A 21,713-nucleotide genomic window follows, 5' to 3' on the forward strand; every position below is an offset into this window, starting at 1 on the left:
CGAGGGTTTGGGATTCTGGGAATTCGCCGTCTGGTCTAGCTGGGAATATTCGACGCCGTGGAGTTTTTACAGATCGGAGTGGATCGGATTGCAGCGACCAAGTGGTACTACTGGGAACGACCGCTTCGGGATTGTATTCAGCTGTGACTCTTGCAACCGTACTACGTCAGGATCTGGCCCAGTGTGCAATTCGACGTCAAATATGGAACACTCATCTCCGTTGGCGGCCATGCAGCCGCCGTCCGTGATGTTCGGTCACTGCTTTCGGGCAGAGCCTACTTCGTATCCGTCCTTGTCGGGCTTCGGCCCCAATAGCTTCAATTTCAAGGATCTGTCCATGAAGAAGTCTGGTCCTGACTATTTCAACATGAACCCTCTGCGGGCGTCGTCGCCGACGGCCAGTTTGGCTGCGGACTTGTCACAGAACTTCCATATTGATCAAAGGTTCGTGTTTGGTCGTGTGGGACAAAGAATCATTGAACGCAGACTGACTCTATTCTTAGCCCACAGCTTGCAACTCCCCGTCGGTCTTTGTTCACGTCGAGCATGCTTGCTCATGCCAATGGATATGGTAGGACTTCCACCTAGAAGTACTTTGGAAACGTGATGTACTAAGTCTGGAGTAGACGATGTGATGACAACCCCCCCGCTGCCTTCGTCCCCGGCCATGGACGTGATGGAATTGTCTCCGCTGCCTCACAAGCCCGCCTTCGTTATGACAACCGAGATCGAAGTTCACTCGCCGTCACCATACGGCAGTCCTATGGTCTCCCCCTCTGGAATCTCCCTTGCCGTCGGGTGCTCCTAGTCCACTGCAAGCGTCGCCCATGGAGTCTCCTCTCGCCGCTCCTGAGTAAGAAGAACTAGGAACACCCGTGTATTTGAATGATCTAACAGTCTGTAGGAGACGTCGCCCTGGATTCCTTCGACCTAGCCTTGCGAGAAGCAAGGCTGCGTCGTTCCAGCTTGGAATGAACCGACCCACCCAGGAGAGCAAGGCTCCTCCTCCCTTCCGGTTCAGCTCTGCTGGAGTAAAGACCTCCTTGAGCACGTCTACTTCTCTCGAGGACATGTTTGGGGATTCTCCTCCCCAAGAGAGATCCCTCTCTCGCAACGGTTCCTCGAACAATCTCGCACCGCCGCGTCTGCGGCCGCCCTTCCACCATGCTCGTAGCAGCAACTCACCTGCCCCTAGCTCCATTCGCAAGCCCTCTCATCCCTCGATGCGCCCCCGCAAACAGTGTCGGCGCTCATTGAGTATGTTTGAGCATCCAGCCGATGTCATTGCCGAAAAAGAGGCCAAGGTATCTACAAATGCACCCCTTCAGTCGATCAGCGACATGAACAGTCCGCCAAGCCTCCGGCTTCCTCACTTTGTCCCAGAGGAGAAGGCGGACAACCTGCCTCGCATTAACAAGAGCACATTCGTTGAGCTTTTGGATGGAAAGTTCAACGACCGATTCGACCATATCATGGTCGTCGACTGCCGTTTCGAATACGAGTATGAGGGCGGCCACATCAATGGCGCCGTGAACTATAATGATAAAAACCAATTGGCCGGTGATTTGTTTGGCTCCGTCAAGCCTCGCACTGCCCTCGTTCTGCACTGTGAATACTCCGCGCACCGCGCACCTATTATGGCAAAATTTATCCGCCACCATGACAGAGCTGTTAATATCGATTCTTATCCCAACCTTACATACCCCGATATGTACATTCTGGACGGGGGTTACAGTTCCTTCTTCGCCGAGCACCGATCTCTCTGCTACCCTCAAAACTATGTTGAGATGAATGCCAAGGAGCACGAGTTCGCCTGCGAGCGCGGATTAGGCAAGGTTAAGCAGCGTTCCAAGTTGAACCGCGCTCAAACCTTCGCCTTTGGCCAGCACTCTCCTCAGATGGAGGATAGCCCGACTGGCCGCTGCAGACTCGGCAGCCGTCTCCCTTCATCTCCCTTTGCCGAAAGCCCTGTTCCTCAACGGACGCCTGGTCGCCGAATGCTTTCTTATTGAGATTTTCGATTTTTTCCAGGCGCCTGATGGATACTAAATTCTGCGTCTTTTTCTGGAGCGAGGAGTTTTACTGTGGCATTTTCTGATTTCTTGGGTGGTTTTTTTTTGCCTTTCCCACCATTTCAGCTTTCCTCATCAGTGCTTGATAGCGCAATGGTCGACTCTGCGAGATGACCCTGGATTACCTGCGCGGAGCGCGGTTCACCACTGATCTTTCTTTCAACCTTTCTTCTACCGACCCGATATCCTGCTGTCGATATCGTCCTTCCTTGCCACCTCACGGGCTCTCTTTTTTCATTTCCCAGAGTTCCGTACGATTCAGCGATTCCCTTGATTCCAACTCGAAACGATATCCGGCTCCTGATTTTCCTTTGCATGCTTCATTTCCAGCATCGCCACACGAGCTCTACAACCTTGGGCCCTCCACTCTCCTATGACCGCTCAAAAGCAAAACCGAGCATTTTTCCTATGTTTTCCCATGACTCGATTCCGAACTCCAACCTGCCCACGAAGACGTCCTGGCCATGGCGCCATTTTCTTTTTCATCCAGCGACGCTTCCTAATCTGCCAACCTGGCGCTTCTATTTCCTTCAACAACCCTAATTCTCTTTCCCCATTTACTGCCGTTTAATCCGCCTTTGTCTTCTCGATGTACAGATCTTCGATTGTTTTCCCCCCTACTGAGGAATGCCATTGCCCCATGCCCTGCATCTTCGACTGTTTACCGACATCGCTGAGCGTTTTTGATTGCATCATTCCCCACTGATAATGTTGTTCTGGGACGTGTGTCTCAGGACCTGTTGGGTGATATGGGCGTGTGATATGAAGTGGCCGCAGCTGTACATAAAAGTGACTAATGCCTGGCAACAGAAGTTCTTACTCTGTGGGATTTTAATAGGTGTGACTGAAGGCTAGAGCCTGCAGATACCGATTCCCTTTGTGTGAGCAGAATGAAATGAAAACCAAAAAATTCTCAATTCACCGTGAATTCAACGTGCAGTCAAAATGCTATGTAGATGCATCGAACCTTCTCCTGCAGGACTAAGGAGATCTTGAAGAGGTGTCACAATTGGCGGCTATGCCTTTTCCGTCGGGACACAAACCCAAAGATCCAATGTTTACAAAGCCGCATACACACGAAGCTGGAATCACCAGATCGAAGAACTACCAGCCTGCGCTGGGACTTTCACACATCATGTACCCTTCACCTTCACATTCCTCATAGCGGCCAGGAACCAAAAAAACCACTCCCCTAAAAACCGCATGATCGGCAAACGGTGGAGGTGATAAATGACGATTGGCCTTCACTAAGAATGCGGAGTCTTGATTCGTAGAGTCGCTTGAAATTATGGGGTTCGCCGTCAAGTCGCTCTCCTCCGTGTTTCAACTCTGTTCACCTTCTTTTCTTTTCTTTTCTTTCTTCTGCGGTGCACTGCCCTTTCATTCCTTCAAACTAACCTACTTGTGCCGGCACAGCCCGGTGAGCTCTGAGGACCGACTCTGGGTCCTTCGAAAACTGTTGCCTACCTGTCTCAGCCAAACCTCTCGAGGACTCGTCATTCTTTGGACCCTTGTCCTTCCAATTCGTTGATTGCCCCGTGTATAAGCCACGCAACATCCACTTCGCGATCAATTTCGAGTCCTGCGCGCCCCGCTGCGACTATTTCTGGAGAGTCAGGGTCCACGTCCTGGCTTGGCTTATCGCATGCGCCCCCCTCGTTTCTCCCTATCGCGAACACGGTTGATTTCGCGACTTGCTGGACGTGAGGATAGGTCTCTAGACGAGAATTGATGAACGGATGTTTTCTCGGTTATAGCTTTCTGTCGTTCAATATTCGAAATGGGTCCGACCAATATCCCCTCATGGGCTCGCTCCGTCTGGGCTCGCTCTACAGCGAGCGATCTCGAATCGGTCCCTTCTACGTTTTCTAGCTGGGATAAGTGTATGGCCAAGTCATACTGCAAGTGAGTGCAGGCCATGGGAATCTGTAGAATGCACAGGACTAACTGAGTACTAGGTGGCCTGTCATCGTCGGTATCATCATTGCCGCCGTGATTGTAATCGCCATTCTCGGCTGTATAATTAACTGCATTTGCTGTGGCTACCAATGCTGTAAATGCTGCTGCAGTTGCTGTTGCCCCTCCGGCCGACGCAGAAACAAGGCGCCCAAGCAAGCGAAACACTACGATGATCCAATTTATACTCAACCCCCACCTGCTCCGAACCCAATTTATCAACCTCCGCCAGCCCCGCCAGTCTATCGCGGCGCGAACACTACGGCTACATTTGATAGCACCTCTAAGTCCGGTGCAACGTCTACGATCAATGAGGATGCGCTGCCGGAGATGCCTACCTGGGCCGCTGCTGTCGACAAGCACGTCGAAGATCACTTCCACGAAGACGTGGAGATGGAGCCGTTGAGCCCGCCGGACCACAGGCAGGGCGCCGGTACGCCTGGACACACTGGTGCTGCTTATGCGGATTATGCCCCTGATCGTGGAACTACTCCTCTGGCTGGTTACAGAGGCTTCAATCATACCGATCCTTACGCTCGCCGGTCCCCTGGTCCCGCAGCTGCCTTGGCTGCTACCCAGGACCCATACGGCCGCCGTTCACCTGGTGCTCCTCTGGCTTTGAACACACAAGTTGATCCATACGGCCGCCGCTCTCCTGGTGTTGCATCCCCGGCAGTCGCGGCAGCCGTCGACCCCTACAACCGACGCTCACCCGGTCCAAACGCCGCAATGGACCCCTACGGCCGCCGCTCTCCAGCCCCAGCGGCCGCCTACGCAGCCCAAGACCCATACGGCCGCCGTTCCCCCGGTCCAAACGCCGTCATGAGCCCTTACGGCCACCATTCACCCGGATCCCTAAACAACGCATCCCCCATCGACCCATACGGCCGCCTAAAATCTCCCGTTGGAGCCCCAGTCTCAAGCCCCTACGAGCACCAACCCTACAACCAGCCCTACGACGACTACAGCAACAGCTACCACCCTGTATCCTCCCCTTCCCCAGTAGCAGCCTACCAGCCTCAAACAAATTACAGCCCCATACATGGCTCGGAACCTCATCCCCAAGCCCCGGGCTTCACCCGCCAACCATCATTTGGCTCAAGCCAATACCCACCAACTTATACTTCCCAACCCTCCTACAGAGGCGCACACCCCTCTATCTCTGGCTCCCCACCTCCGCCCTTCCAATCCCAGGCTCCGTCAGAGTATACAGCCTATGGATCCCATGCGCAAGACCAGGGTCATCAGTACGGCGTTGAAGCTTCGGACACGAATCGCGATAGACCACCTAGTCTGCTCATGAGCGGGCGCAAGCCGGCGCCGAATACCTATCGCGATGTATAGGGGCCGATGAACTTTGTATTATTGGCATTTGCGTTTGCACTTTCTTGTTCTTGTGTCTGGCTTGAGGCCGGATTTCTGATTTTGATACCACGGTTTCTTCTTTCCTTCGCTATGAAAGCTCCTCTGGGAGTCATGTCTTTGTTCGAGCTGTGGCTCTATATATGATCATTGTCCTTGCATGATCTTCGCAGGACTTCCTCATGCCTTTTCTTTTTGTATTATTCTAGGGGGAGGCGGGTGATTGCGCCTATGTACTATGGAATGACATGGATCCGAGATCCTAGCTTCAAACTTTGACCTTTCTCTTCAATCTGAATCTGAATCGAATCATGGTTAGAAGTTCAATTAGAGTTGGATTTGAGTTGGATATTTCATCTTAATAACCCAAAAACCAAACAAAGAAGCCTTTAAAGAACTACTCTTCCAAAGAGAAGTCATACTTCTTAAACGCCTCCTTAAATGCCTTTGCGTCACCCTCCTCCTCTTCATACGCCTGGGTCGCATCCTTCCAATTCATCCTCTTATCCAACTCAAGCAGCTTCGCCATGACCCTTCTTCCAAATTGCAAGTCAAATCTAAAATCAGGCGTGAGCTCAAGTAAGAGCGTTTTCTCTACCGCCTCACTCTTCTCTGCCTCCCCGTCTGGCTTCTCGCCTTCGCTTTGAGCTTGAGGGCCACTCCAGATCCACACGCGGAAGAAATCACCCGGCTCGGTAGATCCGTCCGATGAGGCGGATGTAGCTGTGAATCGGGGATATGAGAGATTCTCAGCTTCGACTTTGAAAGCTGCCTCAACTAACCCGCCGCGAATGAGATCGGATGGCATGGGGAGGAATTGCCAGTGGATGTGGATTCCACTTCCGCGACTGACTTCCCAAGTGACGGCGCCGAGTTTCCCGCCTGAGCGATCTGTGATCATTTGGTGAAGGGAAGAGCGGTAGCGCTGCATTTCGTTATATGTGCTGGTACGGGTCTCCGGATCCGGAATTGAAGTGATGGTGGGTGAGTGGCTGAATGGGATTATGAGCATGTGGCCTGGGAAACCCAGGTCTGGGAAGTAATTGTTTGGTGGGAGGGGGCCTTTGGCGGTTGTTAGGTAGGCTTCGCTGCCGATTGAGGTGATAAGATGCGTTGCGAGGTTTGGGTTTGCCAGACAGAAGAAGCATTCGCCTGGGCCTGGGGGTGGGGCACGTTGGCGCTTGCGTGGTCTGTCTTCCTCTGGGGCGGCGAAACGGTGGAATGATTCGCGTTGGGGTGGGAGACCCTTGCGCTTGGTCTGGGGCGCAGAGAGTGGTGAGGCGGTTACACCGGCTGGGACTGTGATTGGGGGTGCTGCTTTGGGGTCGATTGAGAAGGCGTACATTGCTTTTTGCTTGCCGCCGAAGGATGCCAGGGAGATGAAGCGGGTTAGCGGTTTGGCGTCGGGGTTGTCTTCGGTTGGCATGTGGAAGAATGGCTCGCGCTCGTAGAAGAAGCCGTCTGAGACGGAGAAGTGGTAACGGGGCTTGAGGGTTGCGACAATGTCGGACACGCATTGAGCTTCAGCTGGTAGGAGGCTCTTGTCTTCGGGCAAGTCCACCTTAGAGCCGAAGCGGATTCCCTTGGGCCATTGGTTGGTGATAAGAATATCTGCGCTGTGGGTTCCGTAGAGCGCGCGAGCATCAGACTCGCTGTATGTGGTCTGGAACTTGCCACTGGCATTTGACTCCGGCTTGGACTGGGCGTCTGTGCTGCTGCCCAAGGTACCGCCGAGGGCAGCAATGCGAATGCCTTCTGAAGTCTTCAGAGTGCCTCGCTTTCCAAGGAAGTACAAGTTAGGGCAGACCTCGTCGTCGGCCTCAATTTTCTCCACGATGCGGGTTGGCAGTGGCTTGTCACCGACAGTGAAGTAGGTCGGTAAAGGAACATTGATGCTGCCGTTGAGCAAGCCAGAGATCTCATTCAGCTCAGTCTCTGTTGAGCTGTCGCCAAAGAGATTGCCAACAATGATTGCAAATGCAAAGTTCTGTTTCGCCTGCAATTTGGCAAGTTTGGTGAATACCGCTTGCAGCTGGCAATTCACACTTCCAAGCACGATGCTGTGATTCTATTAGTATCATTTCAGGTCATGGTCGGACGCACTCACATCTTGGAAGACATCTTGAAAATGATAAAGGCTTAGCCTGGCTGCTGACCAGGTAGGAAATGACGAAAATTCACGCTCTTTAAACAACAGCCAAGATTGACGGGATAAAGTGTCAACTTTAAAAGTGGTTGTCAAGGGCGTCGAATGCAATGTAGAACACGCCGCGAGGATCGCAGCGCATTTCTCGAAGGAGCTTGGGCCACCCCGTGACAACGCTAGCCGTATATAGCTAGCGTAAGAAGTATTAGCCTCCGCGGCCGGAACAAAGTTGCTCCCGCACCGGTCAACTTTTTTTGTATTCGATGCGGGCAGAGTAAAAAAGTTCCCCATATACCTTTCTCGTCAGCTTTGCCTGTCGATTCTTTCAAAATGGTGGCACAAGGCTCCCGAGCCAAGCCGACCAGGCGTCTGAAAGGAGGCACCGAAACCACAAAGAACCACCGATTCGAGGGCTTTTCTTCGCGCATCGCGAGGCTCAAAATCGACCCTATCCATCGCGTGCGCCGCGCCAGCTTTGGTGAAGAAGATGGCGAGACCACCTCATATTTCCGGTCTGCCCTCGACCACTGGGCCGAAATGAACCTTACGGACAACTTTTCCCAGTTCGTTCGCCGAGTCGACAAGCTCTCCGAGAGCCTCGCCCAGATCGTGTACCACGAAGAAAAGATTATGGGCTTGTTGGTGGAATTCATTGAGAAGAGGGATCAGCTCTCCATGGAGCCGCTACTGAGTCTACTGGCACAGTTTGCGCGAGACCTGGGTGTTCGGTTCGAGAAGCATTTCGCCGCATCCGTGACCCTCGTGGCGTCCGTGACCGCCACGCACCCCGATATCGAGGTCGTTGAGTGGAGCTTCACATGTCTTGCATGGGTTTTCAAGTTCCTGTCTCGTCTGCTGGTGCCCGATCTACGCCAGCTGCTGGGTATAATGACTCCGTACCTCGGTAAGGAACGCCAGAAGCCTTTCATTGCTCGATTCGCTGCAGAGTCCATGTCATTCCTGATTCGCAAGGCTGGCCTTGTATACTACAAGAACAAGACACCGCTCGAAAACGCCGTCACATTTCTCTTCGACGATATTTTCAAAGCGGCCGACGAAGGGATCAATGTTGAGAACTACAAGGAAGGATTGATGGTTATGTTTTCGGAATCCATCAAGGGCATCAACTACGGCCTTCATTCCAACGGAATTGATGTCCTCCGTTGCATTTTGGACAAGCTTCCCCCTACCAGCGAAGAACATAATGAACCTGCAGAGATCGCACACGGAGTGGTGACCAACCTTATCCATTCCACTACTCCCGAGAGCTTCCCCCCTGTTCTCGACACCATTAAAGAGTACGTCGACACTCGGTCTGAGGGGTCCCAGAATCCTAATATTCCCGAATGTTCCCGTTTGATCTTTGCCTGCGTCGCAACTCGCAAGGGATTGAGAATCAAGAATTGGAAGCCTGTTCATCAGGTCCTGGTAACTCTCTTGAAGCAAGTGTCAGCGAGCCCTGAAAAATACACGCAAACCATTCCCCAGCTTCTTGCAGCTGTCGCTTACGCTCTCCAATTGTCGCCAATGGACGAAATGCTGCCATTCATGCGTACCCTCATGGACCTGGTATCAACAGGACCTTTGTCAAAGTACTTTTTGTTCTTCTGCGCAACTTTCTCCGAGTGGGGAGCGGAGCGTTTCCACAGCCTCATGCTTCCTTACTTCCAGAAGTTCATCAACTCATCCTGGAAGGAGCGTGAATGGGAGACTTGCTTGACTTTGCTGCGACTTAACCAGACCGGTTGTATTCAGCCCGAACCTACGAGATCTGGCCATGTCTCTTGCCCAGATGCCTTAAAAACCCGCATCCATGACTCGTTGAAATACCCTACGACTGACGAGTCTCTCCTTAACGCATTGATTAAGCTTCCAAACGCAGTCTCTCTTTCTGCGGACTCTAGCATGATGGCTAAGATTGTGAAAAAGCTACACAAGAACATTTTGTCTGCACTGAACGATGCTGCTTCAGAGAAGACCAAGGACGGGTCAATGTTCTATCAGGGGCAGGGTTTCAAGACATACGTCGAGCTGGCCAACCAGGCTACTGACCTCGATTCGAGCCTCTGGCAGCCGATCTTGGCAGCTTCCTCTAGGCTCTCTCGCGTGCCTCTTTTCTTGGAGGGTGTTCTTGCTTTTATCACATCCCTCCCGGAATCCTCAGACCTGGAAAACTCTTCTGTGGATAACTTCGCTCGCGACTTGGTTGTCAATCTCGCTAGTCCCTCGCACAGACTGAGGGTGGTGTCTCTCCGCATTTTGCGAGAGCTCGTTTCTCGGGTTTCCAAGAATGATCCCTCGCCCATCGACTTGGCGATCGAGGTTGAAGAGAGCGAATTGACCCTCCAAAGTGCGAGAGTTCTTTCTATGCACATCCGCAAACTGGCCCTTCTTTATCCTCAGATCGTTTCCCAAAAGTGGATGGCTACTCTAATCCCATATTTCTGCTTCGGTCTCTTCTCTAAGAAGCTAGCTGCACTTTGGGAGGACTCTGCTGCGGCCTTGAAGACCATTAGCGAGCATCCTGAGGGAGAGAAAATTGTCTCGGATTTGTCTATTCAGTGGCTGCAGGAGCGGGACTCTGGTGCCATGGATGCGGCAGATGACGATTCAAAGGAGAACTTCGTCTCTAGTGACTTCCAGTGCTTCAACGCCCTCAAAGTAGAGAGCGTTTCTATTACCAACTTCCAGAACACTGAGGATCCCTCTGCTGTCTTGTCGCAGCAATTTGATAAGGATCACAGCACATCAGACCTTATTCCTGCCACTCCCCGAACCCATGCATTGCTTGTGCTGAACGCCATTCCTCAAATTGCCGAGAAACGATCGCGTCAAATTATCCCCTTGTTTTTGTCTTGGGCACTTCGTGATGACCAGGACGACGCTCCCGATGCCAAGGCCGATGATGCTGATCCCGAGAACATGCCCATCCGATGGGGCTTCCGTGACCGTTTGGCCATGCTTGGCTTGTTCGGTCAGTTCCTGAACCCAAAGGTCCTTTTCAGGGAACGCGAAGTTCACGATGCAGTGCTTGGGCTTTTGTGTCACGGTAACTCGGATATTCAGAAGGCTGCTCTCAAGGCTCTCTTTACCTGGAAGAACCCGCACGTCGTGCCGTACAAGGAGAACCTTCTCAACATCCTGGATGAGTCAAGATTCAAGGATGAGCTCGCGGTCTTTGTCCATGTTGGTAGCGAAGACAGTTTGATTGAGCAGGAACACCGCCCTGTTCTGCTTCCTGTGCTTCTTCGATTGCTGTACGGCCGTATGATCTCCAAGGCTGGTGCAAGCTCTAGCAGTGCCGGGCAGACCGGCAGACGTAAGACTATCCTGCGGACCCTCTCCCACCTATCCGAGGCCGACTTTGGGCTCTTCATGCATCTTTCGTTCGGCCCTCTTGCGGAGGTCAACGTTGTCAAGGATGACAAGACGAACTTGGATGCGTTCTCGGAGGAGTTGCTTAGCCCAAGAAGACAAGTCGGTCTGCTCAAGATGATTGACACAGTCTTTGACACTCTTCAAGCCCGCATGATCCCCTATTCGAAGCAAACTATGAATGTCATAATTTACTGCTTGGTGCGCGCGTGTCGGGCTATCTATGATGAGAGCAGCTCGATCTATGTGGACCGTGATGACGAGAAGACTCTTGTCATTTACCAGAATGTCCGTCAGGCATGTATTCGCTGTCTAAACCTGGTCTTCTCCGTCGCCTCTGACCAAGAGTGGACACCTTATGTCCGGGTCATCTTCGATGAAATGATCAACGGCAGACTGGCGCAATTCCCCATCGAGACCGCCCAAGGTATCTCCGGTCTACTCCGACTCTTCCACACTTGGGCGTCTGCCCCGAGATCCACATTCTACCTGGTGCAGCACAACAAAGATGTTCTGAACAAGGTTATCGACTGTCTTGGTGTCGAATCAGCGCGCGATGAAGTCAAGGTCTTTGTCCTGGAAGAGGTCCTAGTGCCTCTGGTCCAGCTGGCCAGTGGAAAGAAGCTTACAGAAGATGAAGAAATGCCCGACATCCCGGCCGAGCAGATTCGATCTGAAGTCCTGTCTCCCTACCTGGAGCATGCTCTTTCCCACATGGCTCGTCTCTTGAAGAGAGGTCCCTCAAAGCCTGTCTTGTTCGCAGGAGTCAATGCTCTATCCCAGATGGCACCTTGTGTCGAGTCTTCTCTTGAAACTTCTACTTTGATCAGCATTTCCACCTACCTTCTCCGACAGCCCCCGGATCGTGTCAATCCCAGAACTAAGTCGGGTCTTCTGAAGATTCTCGAGCACTTCCTGCCCCTGTACGACCCTAAGGAAGATGCCGAGCTTTCCCAGCAGGTGTTTGAGGCTGTGTCTGCCATGTTCGATTACTTCAAGGATGACACGAACAGAGAGGTTCTGGCACGAGTTTTCGCTGCCCTCGCCACACATGACGAGGAGCTGAAAGAGGTCGCGGACCTTTGTGCGGATCTTAATTCTCGCTCCATGAAGCGACTCGAGCCCGACTTCGAGCGCCGTCTGAAGGCGTTCACGAAGATCAACGAGGAGCTTTCCGTGACCCTCAGCGCCAAGCAATGGAGACCTCTTCTCTACAATATGTTGTTCCATGTCAAGGATGACGAAGAGCTTGCTACTCGCTCCAGCGCTTCCTTCGGCCTGAAACGCTTCATTGAAAGAGCCGCTACCGAAGCGGGCAAAGAAGACTTCGAAGCTCTTGTCAACGACGTTCTGCAGCCAGCGCTGAAGTATGGTATCAGGAACAAGTCCGAATTGATCCGTTCCGAGATTGTGACTGTGCTTGGCTACTTCGTGAAGCTGAACCCGGAGAGAGAGTCTGTCAAGGATATGAATGTGCTTCTTGTCGGCGATGATGAGGAAGCATCTTTCTTCACCAACATCCTTCACATTCAACAGCACCGTCGTCTGCGTGCTTTGCGCCGTCTCGCTGCTGAGGCTGGCAAAGGAAACCTCACACCCACAAACCTGGGCACAATCTTCATGCCTCTTATCGAGCACTTCTCGTTCGATGAGGCCGAGGATGAAAGCGGTCACAACTTGATCGCTGAGGCTGTTGCTACCATTGGCTCACTTGCTGAATGGTTGGATTGGGCTCAGTTCCGCGCAAATTTCCGCAGATACCGCAGTTACATGAAGAGCAAGCCTGAGATGGAGAAGAACATTCTCAGGCTCCTTGGCCGCATGTCTGATGCTTTGTCCAGCGCAATGGATCAAAAGAACGGACCAAAGGACCAAGCGAATGGCGATGCTGATGCGGAAGCGAATGCAGACAAGATGGACGTCTCTGAGCCGCCCGAATCGCCCGAGCAAATTAAGTGTATGCTCGCGCGGAGCCTTCCCTCCATTGCGAAGGTGTCCACAGAGTTGACTACCAATTTCATCCCCTTCCTGACCGATTTCATCCACCACAAGCAAGAGACGGAGATGAGTTTGCGTCTTCCCGCTGCCATCACTACGATCAAGCTTCTTAAGATTCTTCCCGAGGATGATATGGCTATTCGTCTGCCTCCTGTCTTGCTCGATGTCTGCAAGGTCTTGAAGAGTAAGGCACAAGACTCCAGAGACACGGCACGGAAGACCCTTAATGAGATCGCTCTTCTCTTGGGACCTGTCTATTTCGGCTATATCCTGAAGGAGCTGCGTAACACTCTTTTGCGTGGTTACCAGCTTCACGTCCTGTCTTACACAGTTCACTCCATGTTGGTGTTTACCACCGATCACTTTAACCAAGGTGATCTGGACTACTGCTTGGCAGATCTAGTTGCAGTCGTCATGGATGATATCTTCGGTACTGTTGGTCAGGAGAAAGACGCTGCAGAATACGTCAGCAAGATGAAGGAAGTGAAGAGTAGCAAGAGTTACGATTCAATGGAGTTGCTCTCCAAGAACTCAACTATTGGCCACCTCTCGGGTCTCGTTCGTCCTCTCCAGTCGCTCCTGCGCGAGAAGCTCAACTCCAACATTGTCAAGAAGATCGACGAGCTCATGCGTAGAATCGGGATTGGTCTTTTGAGAAACCCTAGTGCTGAGAGTCGTGATTTGCTGATATTCTGTTACGAAGTCATTAAGGAGTCCTACCAGGACAGCGCAGCCTCTGACAAGCCGGATGTAAAGAAGTCTTACTCCGAGGAGCGGTTCTTAGTTAGACTGCAAGGCGCCAAGCGAGGCGAGAAACGGGGTACTACTTCTTCCCACGCCTACAAGCTGACTCGCTTCGCACTTGACATTCTTCGCGCTATTCTCAATAAGTTCGGCTCATTATTGACACCCGCGAACTTGGCTGGATTCTTGCCCACTGTTGGTGATGCCATGGTGCAGGCTCATGAGGAAGTCAAGATCTCTGCTTTCCGACTTCTGTCCACAATAATCAAGCTGAACTTGCCTGAGATCGATGAGAACTCTCACGTCTATCTCACGGAGGCTGTGAAGATGATCAAGGAATCCCCAAGCACTAACAGTGAAGCGGCACAAGCTTCGCTGAAGCTGATCTCCGCTGTGATCCGCGAGCGCAAGAACACCAAGCTCCGCGATGGTCACCTTGCGTACCTGCTCCACCGTCTGACTGCTGATATCGAAGAGCCGGACCGACAGGGTATCACTTTTAACTTCATCCGCGCAGTGATGTCCCGGAAGTTCGTCGTGCCAGAGATGTACGAGCTCGTTGACAGCATTGCGACCATGATGGTTACGAACCAGACGCGTTCTGCCCGTGATCTTGCTCGCGGTACTTACATCCACTTCTTGATTGAGTACCCTCAGGCCAAGAACCGCTGGTCCAAACAGCTTGGTTTCCTCGCAAAGAACCTGGACTACAAGCATCGGGAAGGACGGCAGTCTGTCTTGGAGGCGATCCATATGCTTCTTTCCAAGACGGGGCCGGAGCTGGCCCAGGATATTATCAGCACGTTCTTCTTGCCTGTTGTTCTGGCCATGGCTAACGACGATTCGCCTGAATGTCGAGAGATGGCCGGTGCGCTTCTAGGCCAGTTCTATGCTCGCGCAGACAGAGAGCAAATGAAGACCATTTTGACCCCTCTACACTCGTGGCTAGAGCAAACCGACAACATGGCTCTTGGTAGCATCGGTCTCCAGGCTATGCGAATTTACTTTGAGACCGAAGAGACACAGAAAGATAAGGAGGCTCGCTTCGTCGTTGGCATCCTTCCTGGGTTGATGCAGCCTATCCTCGACGACCACGAGAATGGAAACTGGGAAACTCTTTACTTCGCCTTGCAGCTGTTCTCAAAGCTTGGCAAGACGGTCTCCACGCTTGCGTTGAGTCCCGACTGTGCTTCTATTTGGACTGCGGTGCAAGAAGCCTTGTTCTTCCCCCACACTTGGGTCAAAACCTGTGCTTCCAACCTCATCGGCATATGGTTGGCCGATGTGGCCAAGACTCACTCTGTCTCTGGCTACAGCAAGATGCCCTTGGCTAGTAGCTCAGGACTGGTCCTGGATAAGGAGGCTATGATCAAGCTGCTCCGCGCTAGTACCCGTTCTCTGCGTACCCCTGGTATCTCCGAAGAGCTTGCTATGCAGAGCGTCCGCAACCTTGTCTTCCTTGGCCGTTGCTGTGCACAGAACGGCCTTGAGTTCCACAAGGCCAATGAAGAGGATGTTGAGTCCGATGCTGAAGATGATGAAGATGATGATGGCAGCGAGGTTGATGGCGAAGAGACCGCAAAGTCCATTATCGTCCCCAACAAGTCTGCCATCCACTACATCTTCCGACAAATCTCCTCTCTTCTGCGCCGTGAGATCATCTCAACCCGCCCCGGAGTCCTCATCCCGAAGACAGCCTCCATCGCACTCCTCGCCGCGCTCATCCACCACCTCAGCGCAGAGCAAATCCAGGCCTCCCTGTCAAGCATCTTGCTCCCGTTGCAACATCTGACCGACTCATCCATCCCGGCGCCTCGCTCTCCCGACGAGACGTTCCAGAACACCTACAAATCCTTTGTCTCTAACTGCCACGAGGTCCTGGACTCCCTCCAGAAGAAGCTCGGTACCACTGAGTACATCGCGCAGATGAGCAAGGTACAAGAAGCTATCAAGGAGCGTCGTGAAGGACGCCGTGTCAAGCGTCGCATTGAGGCTGTTGCTGATCCCGAGCGACACGAGCGTGACAAGAAGAGAAGGAATGACCGGAAGAGAGTCAAGCGTCACGAGAAGGGTCTTGAGCACCGTGGCAAGAGACGTGGTTGGTAAAGATATTTTCTATTGCTGCATATATTATGATTGGTTTGGTGGCATATAAAAGCTGGCGTTTGGTTACTTTTGGTGTTGTATATACCTAGAACAATTCGATTTCTTTGTACATCCGAAGATATTTTGCCTCCAACTCGAGTACAAGGTCTTCAACCTACATGTAAAATTCCTCATAACCCCTTTCCTGTAACGACCAAATCGACTCCTCGTCATCTATGTCATCCACATGGGTAGAATGAGGAATCGATTCTTCAATTCCCACAACCTCCTTCAAATTAGATGACTCTGTTTTGAAAAAAGCCATCAATGCCTTCATCTGCTCATCATGTTCATTGTCCACACCCCTCTGGTATCCCCGAACACACAGATACTCTAGGCTATCTGGAAGGTATTCCGCCAGAGTCACCATTTCTCTTTGCTCGTCCGATTCTCCACTGACTCCTTTGGCGAGATACAACAAAAACTCGATCCCTACACTCAGCCGTTTCAAGCCCACAAATTCCTTCAGCGACTCACCATGCCCCAATATTGCTTTGAGAAATATGCGCTCTTTCTCGTCGATACCGGAATCAAATGGGGTCTCGTATGGTTGAACTCGAGATCCATTGTCGAGCAAATGAATCACGTCCCTGCAGTCAAAATCGAAAATCTCCAGAGTGTCCTTATGCCCACATAGCACCTTGAGAAGTGTCTTGGGATTAACCATAGGATATCCCCCATCAATGGACGATCTTCCTCCGATGGAGTATTGAAATTCCCTGAGGGACTTGCATGACCATATCAACCTCGCAAGGTAAACGGAAGTGACAGAAGAGTGATGAAGAGAAATTCTGCTGATGTTGGAGCATTTCTCAACGAAATCTGACTTCCCAGTCTGCTGATCATCTTCGACCAGATCGGCGCTGACTGATTCGATGGACGGAAGATTGTCAACTAGATCGCAGCAGCCGTAGAAATCCATTTCTTGATAACAAAATTCGTCAGTCTCGTTACTGTTGTTGATATTAATAAAATATACATCGCGAAGATTTTGAAGGTAGGGCTTGCGCTCTGGTTCAGAGTTGGCCTGGCGTAGAAATTTGGCGAGTGGATATTCTTCCGTTGGATGTTTATAACCTCCACAAAAAGGTTCTGCCATGACCATTGACACAAGGTTTGGAGATACCGCGATGAGAATAGCAGTTAGAGCCTGGGCGATGAATGTAACCTGGGGCTTGGCCCCACTGTCCAAGCTAGACCATCTGCTTAGAAATGAAATTTGAGGTTCTCTCCCGCAGTCGTCAAACCCTCCGCTTGTTCCATCCAGGCGTTGCATCAGCATATTGACCACTTGATGCTCATCCGGGCCGGTAAACCCGGCTTTTCTAACTGCTGCCTGCACAAGCTTCGTGTCCTCGTCGCTCAAGCCACGCTGGGACTTTGTTTCTTTGTAGGCCGTATACCTGGATGTTGGTGTGCAGCATTCGATATGGCGCACATAATGGCCCAGATTGGGTCATTTCAAGGTACCCATGAGCAAGCCGAATGGCGCATCGATACCATCCTCGCTTCGGCAAACACTAATGTGGTGATACTTTTTGCGCGTTGCCATGTCGCTTATGGAATGGAGGGCGCGACATTGGATCGAGAGTGCAGCCACATCGCTGTTGGAAAGGAGGTTTGAGAGGATCCGTTGCTGAATTTCAAGGGGCAGTTCAAGAAATGACATTGTGAGGGGTTGACTTCTCTGATGCGGAGATTGAGGTTCTTTTGACCTTCGGCTTCTTTTGCTTTCTCCGCCAAGGAGGTAACCTGATAGCGTCAACGTGGATTGGGGGCCCTAATCCGTATGAAGATACAGCGGAAAGAATCATTTTCTAAGAACAGACCCTTTTTAATTCCAGAACGGCCGCTATCAGTAGGATGTCGTAATTCACGAAACTCCTATACACGCCTTCCTCACTGCCTGTCCATATCTGACCTCCATCCTTCACAATACAGTTAAACAGGCACGGGGACGGGCCGAGAAACAAGCTTGTATGTGCCATCACAGGAAGGCAGGGTACTTTAGTCAAAGTCCGGGAGTTAATCAAAGAGAATAGACTGATGGTATTGATTTTCGAACCGGTACGTAGCTTTTGTTGGTATCATTGACCTGGATTAGGTCTGGTTTCTATTATACAAGATGCAATATTGTGACATGGTCATGACAGGTAGACATCCTCCTCTATATGCCGTCCCAATGTATCATTTACTCCTCCTCAATGCCTGGAACCCGCCATGTCGAGAGTGGAGAGTAGCCGTATTATACACGTTTAAAACATGGGCATTTGAGCCCCAAACTCGCATTGCAAGCTCAGGAAGACTCTTTGCCCGAAGGCTCTTTCTCAGAAGAGCCCAAGAGCTGTTGGCCTTCCAAGTCAAAGCTATTGACTGTGCCATCCTCCCAGAACTCGAGGTTACCGTCGGTGCGACCATGTGTCAAAACCTGTCCCTTCTCTTTCAAAAGATCCTCCAGAGTAGTTCCCTTATCATAAAATACGCCAAGATGATCACTCATAACGTGACGGTTCTGGCAGGAGGGGCATTGAATGAGGACCGTGCCGCGATGATATCCCTGCTTTGACATGCGATGCGACGAGCGCTCACCGCACGGCTTGCAAGTGAATGTGATGCGATAGGCTTCTTCGTTCTTGCGACGCTCCTCGTTCCTAGCTGCGCGCTCTTCATCAGTCTCTGTCCGCGTGGGTGAGTCTTCGGTGAGAGGGCGCGCGGTGGAGTTGTGGCGGATGAAGCTTGAAGGAAAGATGCGAGCAGGTCGGGTCACAGAGGACTTCGATGCCGCACGGTGGAATGGACTGATCTGTGAGGAGAGACGGGATGATTGTGTTCGCGTCGATGTAAGGGATGTATATGAAAGGAAGGAGCGCGCTGGGCGAAGGCCCTGTGTGAAGGGACGCATTCTTCGGTCGTTTTGCACTGGTTGGCAACGTTGCCTTGTAAACTCTCGAGATTGAGCTTTCGCCTGACAGGTTCTTCGTTTCTGATCGCAAGTGGGCTCTTTGTTTCGCAAGATAATCAAGTGATTCAGCAAAGTGAGGAAGGAAGATGACGCGCGAGTTCGAACTGAAGCCTCGGAAGCGGACCCGGCTTGGAAAAAAGTTTGCCCGAGGTACTGCTCGCCTCCGCGGAGCGTTCGACAAGTACTGCACTTCGCGAAATTTCGGTACTCTTGCATACGCCGCTTCTTTCAAGTTTTCACTTCCTGGTTAACCTTGAGGCCATCTCTCCGTGCCCGAAATGGCTGCTATGCGGGCACGGCAAAAGATTCGGGCCCCCCGTCGGGTACGTGACTTCGTGGGGCTTCCAAGCTCTGTACTGACCAGTATTACAGGGCCTGAATGCAGCTCAGAATGATAACTACGACTCTCTTTGGGGCATTCTCTCTTCCTCTCTGACCGAAATCCATACAAAGAATGCCTCGACCCTTTCTTTCGAAGAATTGTATCGCAACGCATATAGGATAGTGTTGATGACGCGGGGTCCGGAACTCTACGAAAATGTGAAGCGGCAGGAGGAAAACTGGCTGCGGGGCACTGTTCAGAAGCGCATTACAGACTCGATATCATCGACTCTGGTTCGTGCTCAAGCTGCAACAGAGATTCAGGACCAGTCGGAGGAGAGGCGAGCTGCGGGGGAGAAGTTCTTGTCGGCTTTCAAGGAAGCCTGGGAAGACCACCAGCTTTGCATGAGCATGATAACCGACGTTCTCATGTACATGGTAAGCTTGGATCATTCTGGCGATTCTAATGACATGCTAGTAGGTCGTTCTAACGTACCCTGCAGGACCGCATCATTTCCCAGGACAAATCCAAGCCCTCGATCTACGTTGTCGCAATGGCCCTGTTCCGCGATTATGTCCTTCGAGCCCCGATCCGCGCCGATTCCCCGACAAGCGTCGCCGATATTCTTGAATCGACGGTTCTTTTTATGATCTCTCTAGAGCGAGCGGGTCACATAATTGAAAGGCCTTTAGCCAGGCACTGCATCTCCATGCTGGAGGGACTATACGAGTCGGAGGCGGAGGAAGGCGAGAAGTTGTACATCTCCACATTCGAACCGGCTTTCCTCAAGACGAGTAAAGAGTTCTACCAGGCAGAGGGACGGCGACTACTGGAAATTGGAGATTCGACAACTTTCTGCCGGATTTCCTCCCAACGCATCGTCGAGGAGCAGGAACGTTGTTTGTCTACACTTGCTTTGATGACCGAGCCGAAAATCCTTGAAGTCCTCGATAACGAGCTGATCCGGAAGAATATCGACGAGGTCGTCAAGCTTGAAGGAACTGGTGTGAAGCACATGCTGGATCACAACCTGCTTGAGGGCTTGCGGAATATCTACCAGCTTAACGCCCGAGTTGACCCGAAGAAAGAATCTCTCGCGCGGGCTGTCAACAAGCAGATTGTGGAGCTCGGAAAAGAAATCAACGCCTCCTCCGTCGTTATCCCACAAACAGCCACAGTCACAGCCACCGCAACCAGGGAAGCAAAGGAAGCTAGCACGGAGAAAAAGGAGAAAGGCAAGGAGAAGCCCGTCAACCAGCAGACTGTATTGGCTATTCAATGGGTTGATGATATTCTGGCCCTGAAGCGCCAATTTGATATTGTGTGGGAACAATCCTTTTTGTCTGATCAGGGACTTCAAAGCTCGATTATGGGAAGTTTCTCTGACTTCATCAACCTAAATCCCCGAAGCTCCGAGTATCTTTCATTATTCTTCGACGAGAATTTGAAAAAGGGCATCAAGGGCAAGACTGAAAGCGAAGTTGACGCCCTACTCGACAACGGCATCACATTGCTCCGGTACATCAAGGACAAAGATCTCTTCGAAACTTATTACAAGAAGCATCTGTCACGCCGTCTGTTGATGAAACGATCCGCAAGCACTGATGCAGAGCGCCAGATGATCTCCAAGATGAAAATGGAGGTTGGAAACCAATTCACGACCCGCATTGAGGCCATGTTCAAGGATATGACTGTCTCCGAAGACCTGACTGCTGGGTACAAAAGCCATATTGCTCGCAGTGCCGACCCAGACCGGAAACCCGTGGACTTGGAGATTAACGTTCTTACCAGTACCATGTGGCCGATGGAAATTATGGCGAACACCAAAGAAGGTGTTGTGCAGCTGCCTTGTATTTTCCCGCGGGAAATTGAAGGTCTGAAGCAGAGCTTTGAGAAATTCTATCTTGATAAGCACAGCGGACGGAAGTTGTCCTGGCAAGCCGGCATGGGAACCGCAGACATCAGAATGACCTTTAAGCGAAGCAATGGCAAAGTTCAAAGGCACGAGCTGAATGTTTCCACATACATGATGGTCATTCTCCTCCTCTTCAACGACTTTCCAGATGACGAATCTCTCTCCTTTGAGGAAATCGAAGAGCGAACTCGCATTCCCAAACACGATCTTATTCGGAATCTGCAGTCATTGTCTCTTGTTTCCAAGACCAGGATCTTGAAAAAGGCTCCGATGAGCAAAGAGGTCAAACCCACGGACCGCTTCTCTTTCAACCACGAGTTCCAAAGTTCCTTCGTCAAAGTTCGCATCGGCGTTGTTGCCGGCGCAAAGGTCGAAGACCAAGAACAACGAAAGGACACCGAAAAGAAGCAGGCTGAGGAGCGTGGTGGTAGTATTGAGGCTGCCATCGTACGAATCATGAAGTACGTGCTTGCCTTTACAAATTAGAATGCCTTTACAAATTAGAAGCTTTACTAATTATATCTCTCAGACAACGAAAGAAGCTCACCCACTCTCAGTTAATGACTGAGACCCTCGCCCAGCTCTCCACCCGGTTCGTTCCCGACGTGGCCATGGTCAAGAAGCGTATCGAAAGTCTTATCGATCGCGAATATATGGAACGTCTGTCCGAGGAGCCGCCCACCTATGGCTACGTTGCTTAAGTTGGCTCTTGGATA

At 51.5% G+C, this 21,713-nt stretch overlaps 7 protein-coding genes across 7 annotated transcripts; 4 read left to right on the forward strand and 3 right to left on the reverse strand.

Annotated features, from left to right (window-relative positions):
- Window positions 1-202: 202 nt before the first annotated feature.
- Window positions 203-2,012, forward strand: nimT (putative tyrosine protein phosphatase MIH1; the record flags this gene model as incomplete). Its single annotated transcript, XM_056887041.1, has 4 exons — window positions 203-444; window positions 504-571; window positions 627-798; window positions 905-2,012. The coding sequence occupies 4 exons, from the start codon at window positions 203-205 to the stop codon at window positions 2,010-2,012; spliced, it is 1,590 nt and encodes a 529-aa protein (XP_056740690.1).
- Window positions 2,013-3,852: 1,840 nt separating this feature from the next.
- N7443_006986 (uncharacterized protein) lies at window positions 3,853-5,372 on the forward strand (the record flags this gene model as incomplete). Its single annotated transcript, XM_056887042.1, has 2 exons — window positions 3,853-3,977; window positions 4,031-5,372. The coding sequence occupies 2 exons, from the start codon at window positions 3,853-3,855 to the stop codon at window positions 5,370-5,372; spliced, it is 1,467 nt and encodes a 488-aa protein (XP_056740691.1).
- A 415-nt stretch (window positions 5,373-5,787) lies between these two features.
- N7443_006987 (CwfJ domain protein) lies at window positions 5,788-7,511 on the reverse strand (the record flags this gene model as incomplete). Its single annotated transcript, XM_056887043.1, has 2 exons — window positions 5,788-7,450; window positions 7,498-7,511. 2 exons carry the CDS (start codon window positions 7,509-7,511, stop codon window positions 5,788-5,790), a joined length of 1,677 nt encoding a protein of 558 aa, XP_056740692.1.
- Window positions 7,512-7,866: 355 nt separating this feature from the next.
- N7443_006988 (uncharacterized protein) lies at window positions 7,867-15,759 on the forward strand (the record flags this gene model as incomplete). Its single annotated transcript, XM_056887044.1, has 1 exon — window positions 7,867-15,759. One exon carries the CDS (start codon window positions 7,867-7,869, stop codon window positions 15,757-15,759), a length of 7,893 nt encoding a protein of 2,630 aa, XP_056740693.1.
- Window positions 15,760-15,913: 154 nt separating this feature from the next.
- On the reverse strand, window positions 15,914-17,467 carry N7443_006989 (uncharacterized protein; the record flags this gene model as incomplete). Its single annotated transcript, XM_056887045.1, has 2 exons — window positions 15,914-17,184; window positions 17,269-17,467. The coding sequence occupies 2 exons, from the start codon at window positions 17,465-17,467 to the stop codon at window positions 15,914-15,916; spliced, it is 1,470 nt and encodes a 489-aa protein (XP_056740694.1).
- A 627-nt stretch (window positions 17,468-18,094) lies between these two features.
- On the reverse strand, window positions 18,095-18,700 carry N7443_006990 (DNL-type zinc finger protein; the record flags this gene model as incomplete). Its single annotated transcript, XM_056887046.1, has 1 exon — window positions 18,095-18,700. One exon carries the CDS (start codon window positions 18,698-18,700, stop codon window positions 18,095-18,097), a length of 606 nt encoding a protein of 201 aa, XP_056740695.1.
- A 338-nt stretch (window positions 18,701-19,038) lies between these two features.
- N7443_006991 (cullin family protein) lies at window positions 19,039-21,698 on the forward strand (the record flags this gene model as incomplete). Its single annotated transcript, XM_056887047.1, has 4 exons — window positions 19,039-19,083; window positions 19,133-19,519; window positions 19,585-21,458; window positions 21,527-21,698. 4 exons carry the CDS (start codon window positions 19,039-19,041, stop codon window positions 21,696-21,698), a joined length of 2,478 nt encoding a protein of 825 aa, XP_056740696.1.
- Window positions 21,699-21,713: the final 15 nt, after the last annotated feature.

Source organism: Penicillium atrosanguineum (assembly GCF_028827265.1).
Source record: "Penicillium atrosanguineum strain IBT 20685 chromosome Unknown utg000005l_segment0_segment0, whole genome shotgun sequence".
Taxonomy (NCBI): Eukaryota; Fungi; Ascomycota; class Eurotiomycetes; order Eurotiales; family Aspergillaceae; genus Penicillium; species Penicillium atrosanguineum.